This window comes from Synchiropus splendidus, chromosome 4 (assembly GCF_027744825.2).
Source record: "Synchiropus splendidus isolate RoL2022-P1 chromosome 4, RoL_Sspl_1.0, whole genome shotgun sequence".
NCBI lineage: Eukaryota > Metazoa > Chordata > Actinopteri > Syngnathiformes > Callionymidae > Synchiropus > Synchiropus splendidus.
The window spans coordinates 15,031,590-15,044,947 of NC_071337.1; the positions used below are offsets into that span (position 1 = coordinate 15,031,590).

General features: G+C 39.0%; 3 protein-coding genes across 13 annotated transcripts in view; 1 reads left to right on the forward strand and 2 right to left on the reverse strand.

Annotated features, from left to right (window-relative positions):
• Nucleotides 1-379: 379 nt before the first annotated feature.
• On the reverse strand, nt 380-4,926 carry dus3l (dihydrouridine synthase 3-like (S. cerevisiae)). 2 transcript variants are annotated; one of them, XM_053862345.1, is made up of 16 exons: nt 4,800-4,926; nt 4,463-4,573; nt 3,805-4,051; nt 3,407-3,740; nt 3,086-3,135; nt 2,898-2,987; nt 2,734-2,775; nt 2,516-2,668; nt 2,300-2,416; nt 2,106-2,171; nt 1,921-2,031; nt 1,493-1,589; nt 1,120-1,195; nt 860-1,048; nt 673-801; nt 380-599 (listed from the first exon to the last, which is right to left on the reverse strand). In XM_053862345.1, the coding sequence occupies exons 2-16, from the start codon at nt 4,558-4,560 to the stop codon at nt 527-529; spliced, it is 1,872 nt and encodes a 623-aa protein (XP_053718320.1). In that variant the 5' UTR covers nt 4,561-4,573; nt 4,800-4,926; the 3' UTR covers nt 380-526. The 2 variants fall into 2 exon arrangements, with proteins under 2 accessions (XP_053718320.1, XP_053718318.1); XM_053862343.1 differs by having other exon boundaries at nt 4,776-4,910.
• Nucleotides 4,927-5,022: 96 nt separating this feature from the next.
• On the reverse strand, nt 5,023-9,452 carry LOC128757233 (transcription termination factor 1, mitochondrial). Of its 3 annotated transcripts, none has more exons than XM_053862346.1 (2): nt 9,209-9,452; nt 5,023-6,587 (listed from the first exon to the last, which is right to left on the reverse strand). In XM_053862346.1, the coding sequence occupies exons 1-2, from the start codon at nt 9,215-9,217 to the stop codon at nt 5,400-5,402; spliced, it is 1,197 nt and encodes a 398-aa protein (XP_053718321.1). In that variant the 5' UTR covers nt 9,218-9,452; the 3' UTR covers nt 5,023-5,399. The 3 variants fall into 3 exon arrangements, with proteins under 3 accessions (XP_053718321.1, XP_053718323.1, XP_053718322.1); XM_053862348.1 differs by lacking the exon at nt 9,209-9,452 and adding an exon at nt 8,367-8,503 and having other exon boundaries at nt 5,024-6,587; XM_053862347.1 differs by lacking the exon at nt 9,209-9,452 and adding an exon at nt 7,030-7,781 and having other exon boundaries at nt 5,024-6,587.
• A 386-nt stretch (nt 9,453-9,838) lies between these two features.
• akap9 (A kinase (PRKA) anchor protein 9) overlaps nt 9,839-13,358 on the forward strand; it is a 50,216-nt gene continuing 46,696 nt past the window's right edge. For all 8 annotated transcript variants that reach the window (XM_053861523.1, XM_053861525.1, XM_053861524.1 and 5 more), the window contains exon 1: nt 9,839-10,089. In XM_053861523.1, coding sequence (XP_053717498.1) covers nt 10,042-10,089 — 48 coding nt within the window. In that variant the 5' untranslated portion in view covers nt 9,839-10,041. The remainder of the gene's footprint in view (nt 10,090-13,358) is intronic.

The following is a 13,358-nucleotide window of genomic DNA, read 5'->3' on the forward strand; positions in this document are numbered from 1 at the left end:
TAACTACCAAAAAAAATGTCAATTAAAAAAACAAGGCATGTGTCCGACTCAAATGACCTTGAGATTAACTTCAGATGCTCTTGGTACTGTTATTGCTTTCTCAAACTTACAACTTACTTAACGCTCTCACATGAACCGGTAACTTGGACAAAATTAAGCAATATTTAAAAATATATCAGGAAATATATTGTACAACACATTTAGAATATTTACAGAATATAATAAAATACTACATTTAGCATTGTTTTAGTTATGTAAAGTATTTCCACTGCGTCGTTTCAGAGAGTCTGCCTTTTTTTACATTAAAAAGGCAAAGTGTTGACAAAGGAGGATCTTAAGCATCTAAAATCAGTTCCATTAAGTCAAGACAAAAAGAAAACAAGCAAACATAGTTGCTAAAAAATTTATTGAGACTCCATGGCACCTCTTAATAGTTAAACAAAAACATATTGGAGGTCTTTATTGAACAGAAATCCTTTATTTGGGCTGGGTTGTGTGACCTCTGAGTGCAAGGAGACGAAACCTGTCACTTGTAGGAATTGGCTTTGTGCTTAGGCAGGAAGTTAAAGTTGTTTGGAACAGGTCCCAGCAGCATCTCACTGTGAAGACATGGTACCGCTGACAAAAACCACCCATGACAGTGAATATTGATTATGATGTTGTTCTTCTCACCTGATTCGAACCCAGTCGCCAACGTTTTGACTGGCCATCAGCGTCTCCAGGTAGTCCCTGCCCATGTAGTATGGTGGCCTCTCGTTGATCTTCAGAGGAACACGCTCCAGCAGCCCCACCGGGATATATCTGCACGTAAATAAGTATGTTAGCAACAGGAAATCCCAGAGAAGGTTTTGTTCCATACCTGCACATGAAGGACAGCCACTCCAATAAGAAGGTACGAGTCTTTTCCACTCCCCGGGTGTCAGAGCCCCAGTGCTCCAGGCCGAAGTTGGAGAAGTCCCTCAGAATGTCCAGCCGTTCGGCCGACGAGATATCCCAGTGTCTGCTCTCCTTTATCTCGGTGAAGATCCACGGCTTGATCAGAGCTCCCCTACAAAGAACAACACTGAGGCATGGCACTTGTTTCAGAGATTTCTTGGCTGAGAGCTGAACTGCACTGACCTTGCAATCATGATTCCAGAAACTCCAGTTTCTTTTGCCCTCATGGCATCTTCATAGGACAGAATGTCTCCATTACCTAATGAAAATACACGTCACACCCTCATCGACGTCACCATCCAAATTTATGAGCAGATACTTAAGCTTTTTGAAATGTTTATCAAATGATGGGTGGAACAGATTACATGTCAACTGGGATATTTTTATTTCTATTGTATTTACACATTGTCACTTTCAGCTTACCGCATCTTCATCTGCTCTAATTATTTGTACATTGTTAATGACAAGTTGTCAGCATAAACTCAAGGCACAAAGAAGGTAAAGGTTTACTCTGAATTATCAATATTAGGAAACAGGTCCATACATATTCACGTACCAAAAAGTGGGACAGGACTAGCCAGCTTGGAGCAGGTGGAGATGTAATCCCAGTCAGCTAACTTAGTGTAGCGCTGCTCCCTGGAGCGACCATGCAACTAGGAAAAAAAACCCAGAAGACTTAATGACAAAGCTTTTAAAAACTTCACAAGAAAAACGTGAACAAGTAGTTGGAGCCTGAAAACTGCTGGTGCTGTGTGGCATTAGATAAAGAAAACAATAGCAAAACTGTGTGTTCAAGTAATCGCCTGACACCATTTACAGTATAACAACAGAGTACACACACATCCCAGTAAAAATAAATATTGAAATATGGTTGGTGTATGAACATTGTCTCAGTGTAAAAATACAAACTTGTTAGTGACACTTGACATCCGCATTATTTTTCTCCGTTTTTCCAAAATAATTGTCCCCATTTTCAGTACGTACTGTAATCATGGAGACACCCCACTTCTTCATCTCTGGTATGAGTTTGTGTGCAATATTGGTCTTCTCCTGAACACCAGTGCGGATCTTCACTGTAAGAGGGACATCCAAGACCTTTTGGGGCAGTGAGAGTGGAATTAGACTTACAGTTAATAATATATAGCACATGGCTTCACCGAGTGACTTACGTAGTTCATTCCTTTGATGATCTGTGCAAACTTTTTTGTACGTGTCATCAAACCACAGCCACCGCCCTGAGTGAGAGAGAGGGGTTATGATTTTAGCAACCTTTACCAAACTCTTTCAGCTTAAAACCCAAGCAGACAGACAGCTCTACAGCCTTCTTTAAGACTTGGACACCTGGATTATTCAGACTGACTACCTTCTTGTAGACCAGGTCAATGGGGCATCCTGAGTTGATGTCCACAAAGTCCACCTCAATGTTGTTGTTAATGAGCTCTGCACACTTTGTCATGGTGTCAGGGAAGCAGCCTTCCACCTGGAAACAAAATCACGTTCGGATCCCGGACATGTGACCTCAATGCTCAAATGGAAGCGACGGTTGATACAATGGGGACCACGAAGCTCAACATTTTACCTGAACTCCAAATAGATCTTCGCTTTCATGTCTCTTGAGCAAAGCCCACTCTGACTGCTGACCCTGCAGCAGGTTTGTGCACATTGCCATTTCCCCGCATGTGATGTCTGCTCCAAAACGCTTGCAAACACGACGGAAGGGCAGATTTCCACACTGGAGAGATAAATGGAATTTGACACTGCTAGTTCTTTGGAAGGTCACCTCATCTGAACCGTTACCGTTGTGAGAGGGGCAAGGTAGAGCTTGTCTGCAAAATCCACCTTTAACACAGAGAAGCCAACAAAAAGAAAAATATTCATCAGTCACATTTCAATGACCACAGGTAACACTTAATATTTTTCAAATCCAAGATCTCTATTGTTGCTATGTGGGATGTACCCACCTGTTTCTTTTCACACGCACGAAGTTTGACAACATCTGTGTCTGTCAGTGGGCCGACTGTTTTTACTGGAGCGGCCTTTTCTGGTATCACCTTAGCAACAACACACAACAGTCATTTCTGCGAATGCAGGGAAAACTGGAATCATTTGAAAAATAAGTGAGAAGTGAAACAGTGTGAATTTTTTTTACCTCATCTTCCTCAGCCACATTTGCCACTCCGAGTGAGTCTTCTGTAGCATCTTAAAATGAAGAAATAAAACACCAATCAACATATTTCGTTACATTAATTTTAAAAAGTCCATTCTTGATGAACAAAATGAATACTCTGTATTGTAACTAAAAAACATAGGTAAAAATATCAAAAACACGTCATACAGGCTTAGTACCACATAAGAAGACACTGTTTGGAAAAATAAAAAACTTTTAAAAATAAGTCGCACAGACACATATAAAGCCAGAAGGAATCTTAATTTAATTCCAATAATATTATGGTAGATTCTGTCTTCTTACCAACATTTTTGTTGTCGTTGAGCGTTTTCAGGAACTCGGTGGACTTCTCAAACTTGACTTGTCTCTTTTTCAGTTGAAACTGCAGATCTTTGTCGAGGGTGTTCTTTACCACAGTCCGTCCTTCATTGGCTTTGACTAGATCAGCTATCTCCATGTTTTTAAAATCTGGTGTAGTGTGTGTTTTCGCAAAGCGGCACGTTAGACTATATGGACACTTTCCAAATGTCTCATATATATAGCAACTATCGCCAATGTCAGCGGGCTTTACAGCAAGATACTCTCCAATGTCATGGTAATAGAAGCATTTGGTACCAAAACGGCATTCCTTATTGTCCTGAAAGTAAAAGAGAAAAATGATGTAAACAAGCTCGATGTACTTTTTGTCTTGTTTTTTTTACCTGCAGAACTGAGAGGCAAAGTCGTTTCTCTTCATAGGTTGTTGGCTTTGTGTGTGGTCTCGACTTATTCTGGCCCCTGTATTTTTTGTCATGCTTCCTGTTCTCCTCTGGGTCTGGTTTGAGCTTTTTAGGTTTAGGTTCCTCTTCTTCACCCTCATTAGTTGACTCCACTGATGTCTTACAACCATTTTGACTCAGCCACTGTGAGTCTAAAAACTCATGGAATTTGTCTTTGGTTGTGATGAATCTGTGAAAGCAAATGGACATGAGAGTATACCGCAGGTCAATTAAAAAAAAAAAAGTTTCATTGTATGGCTCTGTATTATCAGACGTTAACTTCCATTGTTGAATCATCAAGAACCAATAACATAATCAGTGTCTTGAAGAAGACACTGAACTAACGAATAGGAAAGTATTTCCACAGGAGGACCCATGTATCGAATAACATGGTGTCCGTCGCTGAAATTATGAGCAAAATTAATAAGCAAAGATTAGGATGTGTCTGCTTTAGTTACAGCATCCTTATTGAATACAAGGCACTTTATTAACACAAAATCCGTTTGTGGCATCAAGACGACATAAACCATATCTGTTTAGCTTCGACGCAGCAAGATAACAACTATAACAGTCAAGTTTTTGTAGTTACTGTTGTACTCACTCAGGTTTTAAAGAAGCTTCGCCCTTTACAGTTGTATCTCGCCCTTTTGCTTCCTCGGCCGATCCTTTGGTCAAATCTTCACCATCAGTCTTCTCCATAGTACGTGAACGACTAAAAAAAAGTGTTTTACGTGACCAACTATTTGCTATTCTAAATTGTTCAAAGTAAGAACTTCTAATATCTAATGTTAGTCTCGTCATAAAACGTAAATCTACACCATATTTGCTAGGATTATTAGCGTACAGTCAGGTGCTACTTTGCTTCCGCGGTACAGGAAAATCACACTCGTGAAGAGCTTCGGAAAACAAGTCACCTTGAGCTTTTCCTTTTGATTTACCTGAAACCTGGCCACTTTCAACAGTTCGCCTCACATACGCACGGTACAATCTGGAAACATCCAAAACACTACAGCATGTGTAGTAGCTGTGCAACAGTTTGTAATGGTCCGTAAGCGACGAGTGAACACCAAGGTTCCGCTTGCGCGTCGCGTTGCACATCCGGTCGAAGGTTGTCAGGTGACTGACAATGTAAAATAAAACACAGTTCCTTCACGTGGTATTCAGGAATACATATTTATTCGAAATAATTACTAAATGTGCAGACAATCGTTTTTGACTCCACTTTAATTTTAATATAAAATATGTGACATTTACAGCATATACAAATCTGAAAGTGTATTCATGGATCCATGAATTTTAAGTCATATTTGTGTTTTGAACATCAGTAAATTAATACTCTGGTGTTTTTTGTCATGGAAAATAAATGCATTAGGTCATCATATTAAGAATTTATTATAAGATAATTCCAACACATTTTGAACCTACTATGTTCTGGTGGAAATTCACTCAGGTCAGATAACGGTTGAATAATCTAATATTTGGTTGAAATTGAGAATATTGTCGATTGAACTGCAACAGAAAATTCTAAAAAATGGCTGCTACATTTTTTCTTCTGAGTTGGCGATAAGCCTTTTCATCTTTGCATCGAAGCGCTTTCGACTCAAGTCCAAAACACCAATACCATTGGCCTTGAAGTCATAACCAATCTTCTCCAGCTCCACAAACTTCTCCGTAATGTTCTGCGTGCTGAAGTCCAGCACTTTGGGCTTCTCTAGGATCTGCTGCAACGTTATTCCCCTTTTCATTAGACAATCCAATTTACTACTCAGAGTGTCAGAGCCAATGTACAAAATCATGGGATAATGGGCGATCAGTTTCTTAATGTCAGCTTCAAGGCATCCCATAGTGCGAAGGTTCTTGTCCAGGATCTTGAAATTATTTTTCACATATTCATTTGACAGGTCCAGTATTTCAGCGCCTCGACCTTGAATAAGAGCAAGAAGTTCAGAGTCTGTGAGATTGAAAAAAGATCTGAGATTATCAACATTAGTCCTGACTCTCTTTGTGCTTCGGATGAGAATGTAAAGGTTTTTTGAGATGACAGCTTTGGCAAACTGCTCCGGATTTCTTCCCCCCAGTTCCACACAGATGTCCTCCAGCAGCTCCACCATTTGCTTATTAAGCTCTACTCTGTTTGAGAAAGTCCTCGGTGCAGTGGTCAGAAGACGATGGAGATCTTTGGAGTCAAGTCCCAATGATGAAAGATAAACTACATTCTTTTCCAAGTTTCCATTATCACTGGAGCGAAAGAAAGATTCGGGCGAGCGATGCAAGATGGCGACAATCTCTGAATCGGTCTTAAAGATTGTTCTCCACAGCTGCCAGCGGTGCTCCAGGTGTTCGATCGAGCGCGTGATAGCACGGGGATACCGTGATATGATGCCCGCGATCACTTGTTTACTTGCTCCTTTGCTTTTCAGGAACTCAGCGAGGCCTTTCTCATTGGTGAAGAGTTTACGCAAGACCCCAGGTTGCCGCTGGCGGGCCATCTTCAAGTCCACTCCCATGACATTAAGATTTTCCAGTAGAGACTCATTTTCTTGGTAAACTGTGGGTTTACTTTTCAACGTTTCAGAGCAAAGTATCCTCGAGTGCAAGCTGGATGTAAATGGAACTGTGAAGACCCCAATACTTTGCTGCGCTGTCAGAGAATGAATGATTCTAGAAAAACACCTGATGCCAGGCATCACAGCCATTTTCCCATGTAGGGCAATTTCAAATGGGACCTGCGAAAACAACAAGAAGACACAATAATCAAATTGACAGCACTGTGCACAAATACATTTAACTTAAAAATCGTTTGACCAACATTGTGACTGTATAAATATATTCGAAGGCACAAGATAGTTTTTTTTTTTTTTTGAGAAACCTCATTCATTAAATTCAACCTGAAAGTTTTATTTTATTTATGGAGGTGATACACTGAGATATAATTCTTAACTAAATAAAGCATGACGACTGAAAATGTTTACCTACACCGCCTTTGTGTGCACAGTTTTAAGGCTGTTGTAGTGACTGTATACCGCACTTTGCTTTCGGTTTCGTCTTTTATCATTAGCCTGGACGAGCACTAGCACACTGTCATCTATAATGGGTCATCCGAAATATATAAACATATAATTAAAATGCAGAGGGAATCACGTATGACTGGACAGTTCGTTTACTTACAGAATCGTGTTCAAGCGTTTGAAGCGAATGACAAACTAAAGCCGCACTACAATCTTCTTCGTGTTCTTCTAGCAATGGCAGATAACTTAAAGCTGAAAAGCACAATCGCCACCCAGTGACAAAATGAAGATACTGCAGAACCACAGTTCAACGCACATAGAAATCCACATGAAGATGTGAAGCACAAGCAAACACGAAACTATTTGTGTCTCTAACTGTGTGAAGATATTTTGTAGATAAATGTAGTGTATTTGTAAGTGATAACATGGACGGAGGATTTAAAAATAAATCAAATTCCTGTAAGAACGTTTTCATTTCATGTCAAAAGAATTCAAGAATTCAATTTCAAGTCAAAAGATAATATATAATATAAAGAGGCGGACGATTTTTGGGGGCATATATGATGAAGTCTGGCCAGCATTGTTATCTGTGCTCTGAATATAAACTGTAGGCCACCAGCCTGTGGCTTCACAATTTTAATTATTAATAATGACCGACAGACTGCCGATGTTCTTGTTCTCCTCACATCACTGCATCATCCATGTGGTGTGTCACACAGCAGGAGAACAGAAAAGAAACCAAGCTATCTACCTCTTAACTGAAGCGCATCTACTATTTCACTTACAGAAAGTGGGAATGTTTTTCTTTCTCTCTGAAGTATGATTATTGCCAAAATTAGGATTAGGCTTTGTGAATGGTTGACAACAGTGATCAGTGGCCATTGACCAAATAAAGTTGTGGGAAGTCTAAATCTGATAAATATGTTTTACCTCTGTAAGTGCATGAGTTCCTGGTCCACTGATCACACTGATGCACAAGACACGTGGCAGCTAGGATGATAACAACAACAACAAATATGGAGGAATCCCTGTGGGGATTGTGGCTCTTATACGATTAAACTGTGATTAATTGAGATTAATTCATCACAAATTGTCTAGTTAGTTAGTAATCGAATCCCACCCCTAATATATATATACATATATATATATATATATATATATATATATATATATATATATATATATATATATATATATATATATATATATATATAATGTGTGTGTGTGTGTGTGTGTGTGTGTGTATGTATATATATAGAGAGAGAGACAGACAGACAGACAGAGACAGAGAGACATAATATAATGCAATATAATATTTTAATTGTCACGGCTAAAATATTTTGAACATGTCTCTTGCCAGCATGTGTGGCAGCAGTCCTTTGGGTAACTGCACCATCTGAAACAGAACCCCTTCAGTCCATCAATAATTTAGAAACAGACCTAACTAGCAAATACTTAGACCTTACTATCCACTCTGTTGAAACCAACAAGTCTCACCAGTGAGGATCATGTCCAAAAGAAGATGGGTGGAATTCAAGATCTGCCAGACCATCAGCTGTTCAGCACCGGTCAGCAGAAGACAGAGAGCATCCTCGCCTGCCACTGCTGCTGCAACCGCTGGTATGTTGTTTTGGATCAGATGCTTTGAAGGCTTATAGCGACAGCTAAAATTGCTGCAATGAAGGGGTTTTGTTCATTTCTCTTTGTGGCGTAATAATAGAATATTTTCTGCAATATCAAATTTGGGTTTCGACAAATGATGAGAGACAAAAACTAAAAGTTAAAAACAATAAACAGCGACTGATCTTCCCCTGTTTGCTTACCATGAATTCTAGGTCTATGACTAGGCTAGAAAGAACTAGATCCGTTATGAGAGTTGAATGGTTGGCGGATATTGGTTGCGATACAAATCTGAATTGATGGACCACATTATGATGTGTGAATGCATTTATGTTTAGTTTCTGCAAAATTTTAAACTTTGAGAGAACCTCATTCTGTACCACCTATTTCCTTCGCTTTGTGTAGTAGTTAAAAGAGAAAAAAAAACATGTAAATAATGCACAATTAGAAGGTTTTAAAAAAGCTATGATTTGTGGGACAGCAATTAGACTGAGCTCCTCAATGTATCTCAAAATAAACACCACTTTTTCTCGCATCACCTTCTTTAGCTGATGCCAGAAAATGTTGATAATGAATTTTTACGTTTCATTCTTGACATCCCTTGACTTGATTTTACTTTGACCAAATGTATGTCCCAACCCTATGAGACATATTGGAATATATAAACCTTAGCAAAGTTCTAAATGAACTGTGAATAATCCTTTCAGGAGCCACATTACCTGGGGCATTACGTGGTATTATGTGTCTTCATGTTCATCCTCTCAAGATGCAAAGTGAAAGTCTGATCAAAACTGAAAGGCCGGGAAGAAACATGAATAATTAAAGGCAATAAAATAGACCAAACATTGTTCTCCATCTCTTCCCATCTGTCTATGAAATCGATTCTGGTCTCTCATGTTACCTACGGTCCTTTTTTAGCCATGGCAGATCACATGGTTTCAGCTGGAGTGCATGTTTGCCTACTTGACCATAGACAGAATAATAGAAGTGAAAATATTGAGATCAGTTCGGTTTAATGTTCGTGTCCCTCCTTTTTGATCGGGGCTGTTGAATTTCTATTGTTGCCATAGCAACCAAACGAGACATATTCAAGGAATATAGTTGTTGATATAGAACACATCCTACAGTACTGACTTGAAATAGAAAATCAGAAATACAAAGGGAAAAGACGATTTAAACTAGCTAGCCATCCAGCCAGATATTCTAACATTAAAACTGCAGCTGATTCACGTCATTCTTCACCATTTTTTTTACAAAGCAAGTTTTTTTGTTTTTGCGACACTCACTACAGTTAAAACGAAGGCAGCGTCGAAGAACGTAAAAGAGGCGTGTCTTTGAGTCAATGGGCGACGTCATCACTGCACGGTCTCATGTTTACGTGGAAAACATGGCCGCGCATTCCTACCAAGGCGATAGCAGTTTTTAGCTAGTGAGAGCAGGAGTATCTCCATGTGAGACTCCGGAACTAACGTTTCTGCAGTCCATATAATTCATCCGGAATATACAGTATTTCTCATGCAGTTGCATTCCTTTTGTTTTAGCCGCGGAGACTATGGAAGACGAAGAGAGGCAAAAGAAGCTGGAGGCCGGCAAAGCAAAGGTATGCTTCTTCTATTGGTGCTGGAATAACTTCTCAGTACAGTTACTTTCAGGTGGAGATAGTGGCTAAACACTGTCGACACCCTGTTGTCTTGTTTGGGGGACTGTCAGCTGTTACCCCCACCCCCCTTAATGTCCTCCCAGCTGTCAGTCCCAGCCAGCATGCGGGGTTTGACAGCCGGTGGTGTTAGCTTAGCCTTTTGCTAGCAGCAGAATCCTTTGTCATGCCGCGTATTTGTTCCATAGTATGAGTTTTATTTAAGTTCCCCAGGTCGGTTTTTAGACAGGGCACAGACTCAACTGTCTGGGATTGGACTGAGAGGCTTAGAATGCCTCCTAAAGTGAGGCTGACAGGCTGGTGTAACAGGATTTACAGGACACAACCCCTCTTGCTGTACAAACATTGACCCATATGCACGAGTTGTGTGATGCTTTAGCCCGAACTAAATTAAGGATCATTAGCATTTTGAATCAAGGAATTCAACCATCAGTGGCATTGTTTAACGCAATTCTTTTACATCCACTTTATTAGATGTTTGCATTTATACGTGCAACCAACTGCAACTAGTTTAAATTGATCTCTTAAAGGTTAAGAAAGGGGAAAAGTAAACTATTGTTGTTTGTATATTTTCTCTTGAAAATCTATTATTATGTTATATACATAACTCAATCTATTTAGTCAATGAAAAAAATGTAAACATTATGTAATATGCACATTCATTGTGACATTATTAGAGTGGAAATCTAGTCTAATCTAATCATATTCAAGTCTGCTACTTGGGCCTATAAACAGGAAGAGGCTGCACACCTAATGGCTTTCTTATCTCCCACAATGACAGTGATTATTTTTCACTAAGAGTGTTGCTTGAGATGTAATCTGTCTGTGATTGCTGCCAGGACATGCTGCATCGGGGTGGTGTTCTTCAGCACAATTGATGTGGGGGTTTTATGTTGTTTAGCAGGTAGATATTTACAGTCAATCATTGGATTCAAAAGGGATTTCACATTTTTGTAATGTGTTTGTGTCCTTGAATGGTTTTGTTTCGGTGTCCACCTAAACCTCTTCAGACCCGAGCAGTTCCTCAGTTTTGCATTGTGCAGTTTGGGGTAGGAATTACCAAGAAGGTGTAGCAGCTGAACTTTGTCTTGTTAGGAAAGTTGTTTTTGCAGAGAAGGATGCCCTTATTTGTGGACAATTATAACAATGCTGTTTTCAGTAATAATGCTACTATTACTAGAACTTGTCAGAATTTCATGTTATATGAAACTGAGGACTTTATTATACATATTGTATGAGCACTGCATTCATTCTCAAAATTGCACTCTTTTTTTCAGTCAGGCCTCTGCAGGATTCTTAAGCGCATATCTTTGTATGTGTTTGCGTTCCTTCCATCTTTTTTTCCTCAGTGAAATGACTCTAGTGTTGGTTTATCACAATCAAGTTGGTGCAGGCAGTGTCCCTAAATGTTGTAGGTTGATCAACATTTGAAAAAAAACAGACCATGTTGCTAAAAGGCAAATTGTACATACTGTATGTGGATGTGGGGACCTAAGAGGTTAAAGTAATTATTCATGTGTTGTTTCTCCAAGTCATGAAGAAGTTTCAAGTGTCTGTACTGTGAATATTTCATGTCTATACAAATGGAATCTGCTCAGAACAACATTGGTTACCTGCAAATTAAACAAATGACTGCCATTGTGTGCCCTGCAAATGTCCTATCGGTTAGGTGGACCAACTCCAGTGTTGGTCCACAACTGCAGTGTTGTGAATAATTCTCACAATATTTATCAGTTCATTATTCTGAGTTACTCAAATATTTTATGTTTGAGAGGAGCACAATTATATATATTTAGAACTAATACTTACAAGTTCCTTCTCTTCACACCTTTATTGTAACAAAATTTCATTTCAAAATTCTTACTGTTGCTACGCATCGATTCTCTCCACCCCCAACCTGTGAAGGAAAGTCAAATCACTACAATGAAAGGATGATGGTTAGCAATTGTGTCAGCCTGAAGAACTGACCTTGTTTAGGAATTGCAATCAGAGTGGAAGAGATTGTTGGTGTAGCCAGACGAAAGTGCTTGTTGAACGATCAGAAGATTTGGTTCCATGTTCAGATTGGGCCACTTGTACATTAAACATGTGTTTTAGTCTGTTCAAGGATAAATTGTCCTCCCCATATTTGTACAAGGGCACAACTTGACTGCGCCATCATCTGCAGTAGCCATTATATAGAACTGAAACCTGTGTATTTATATATATATTTTTTTTACTTCAATAGCACTTTACTTCCTTTAAATGTTCCTGCAGCAGTGCAAGCATATTTTTAATGAATCAAGGTTGAGGTCGGGAGAGGCGGTTGCCAGCTTTTAAAACGCTCAATTCAGATGAATAATATCCTGATTAGTTGTATTATCACTTTCAAGGACAATCCCTTTTGTTCAGTTAGTGTTGCAGCTTAACTCTATCTTTTCAGAAGAAAACCAGATCCATTTCCACCACAGAACAACAGAACAGCAACAATACAAAGATCCTATACACATTCTCTCCCTATTCATCATTTCTGTGCTCAAGGAAACAGTGATGAGAACGCATCGACAGTTGTTTTCTTTTAGTGAACGTTTGGCTACTAGGCTAGATAATTCTATGTTTTAATAGCAACTGTGCAACTGTCCTCTTGCAATTTTGCTTCTTACAAAACCATTACAAGTCTGTTTTGTGTTTTTGAGAGTTGCACAGAGGTTGAAGAGGTTACAATAGAATGTTAAGGATCAGACAAGATACTGTTATTCTCATATTCCCTGACAGAAAATATATAGTGTGACATTATAATTGCTGTTACTGGATTAGCTGTATTTGACCAAGGAAAATGTGCTCAGTTTTTTTTGTTTTCTGACACTAGTGCTTTTGTTCGCCTGTGTGAGGTCACAGAAACTCATTAACTCTGACATGGCAGCATTTTCAGTTACTTACAAGAAATACTGGGACCTGTTTTTCTCTCTTTTTTTTTGTTCACATCTCATTTAAACTGAAACCCACCATCACTGGTAGAGCGTTGCTCATCAAATTCCAAAATGTACAATCCATCTTTTATTCAGAAATCTAACATAATTGTATGCAGCATTTCATTTATTTTAGCTGGACTCCGGATATCTCCGATAAATATAATGTATGTTTACAGTTAATTTAAACAAAAGTTGTAGACCTAGTTTATATATTTTGTTCTTGTGGGCATGCTATGAAATTCATCCGCTTCAGTCAAGAGC

Excerpts from the sequence above, each read along its gene's own strand:
- dus3l (XM_053862345.1), bottom strand. The coding sequence starts at position 4,560 with ATGGAGAAGACTGATGGTGAAGATTTGACCAAAGGATCGGCCGAGGAA. Across the intron at positions 1,049-1,119 it reads TCTGGAATCATGATTGCAAG|GGGAGCTCTGATCAAGCCGT; the intron begins GTCAGTGCAGTT and ends TGTTCTTTGTAG. Across the intron at positions 600-672 it reads GGCGACTGGGTTCGAATCAG|TGAGATGCTGCTGGGACCTG; the intron begins GTGAGAAGAACA and ends ATGTCTTCACAG.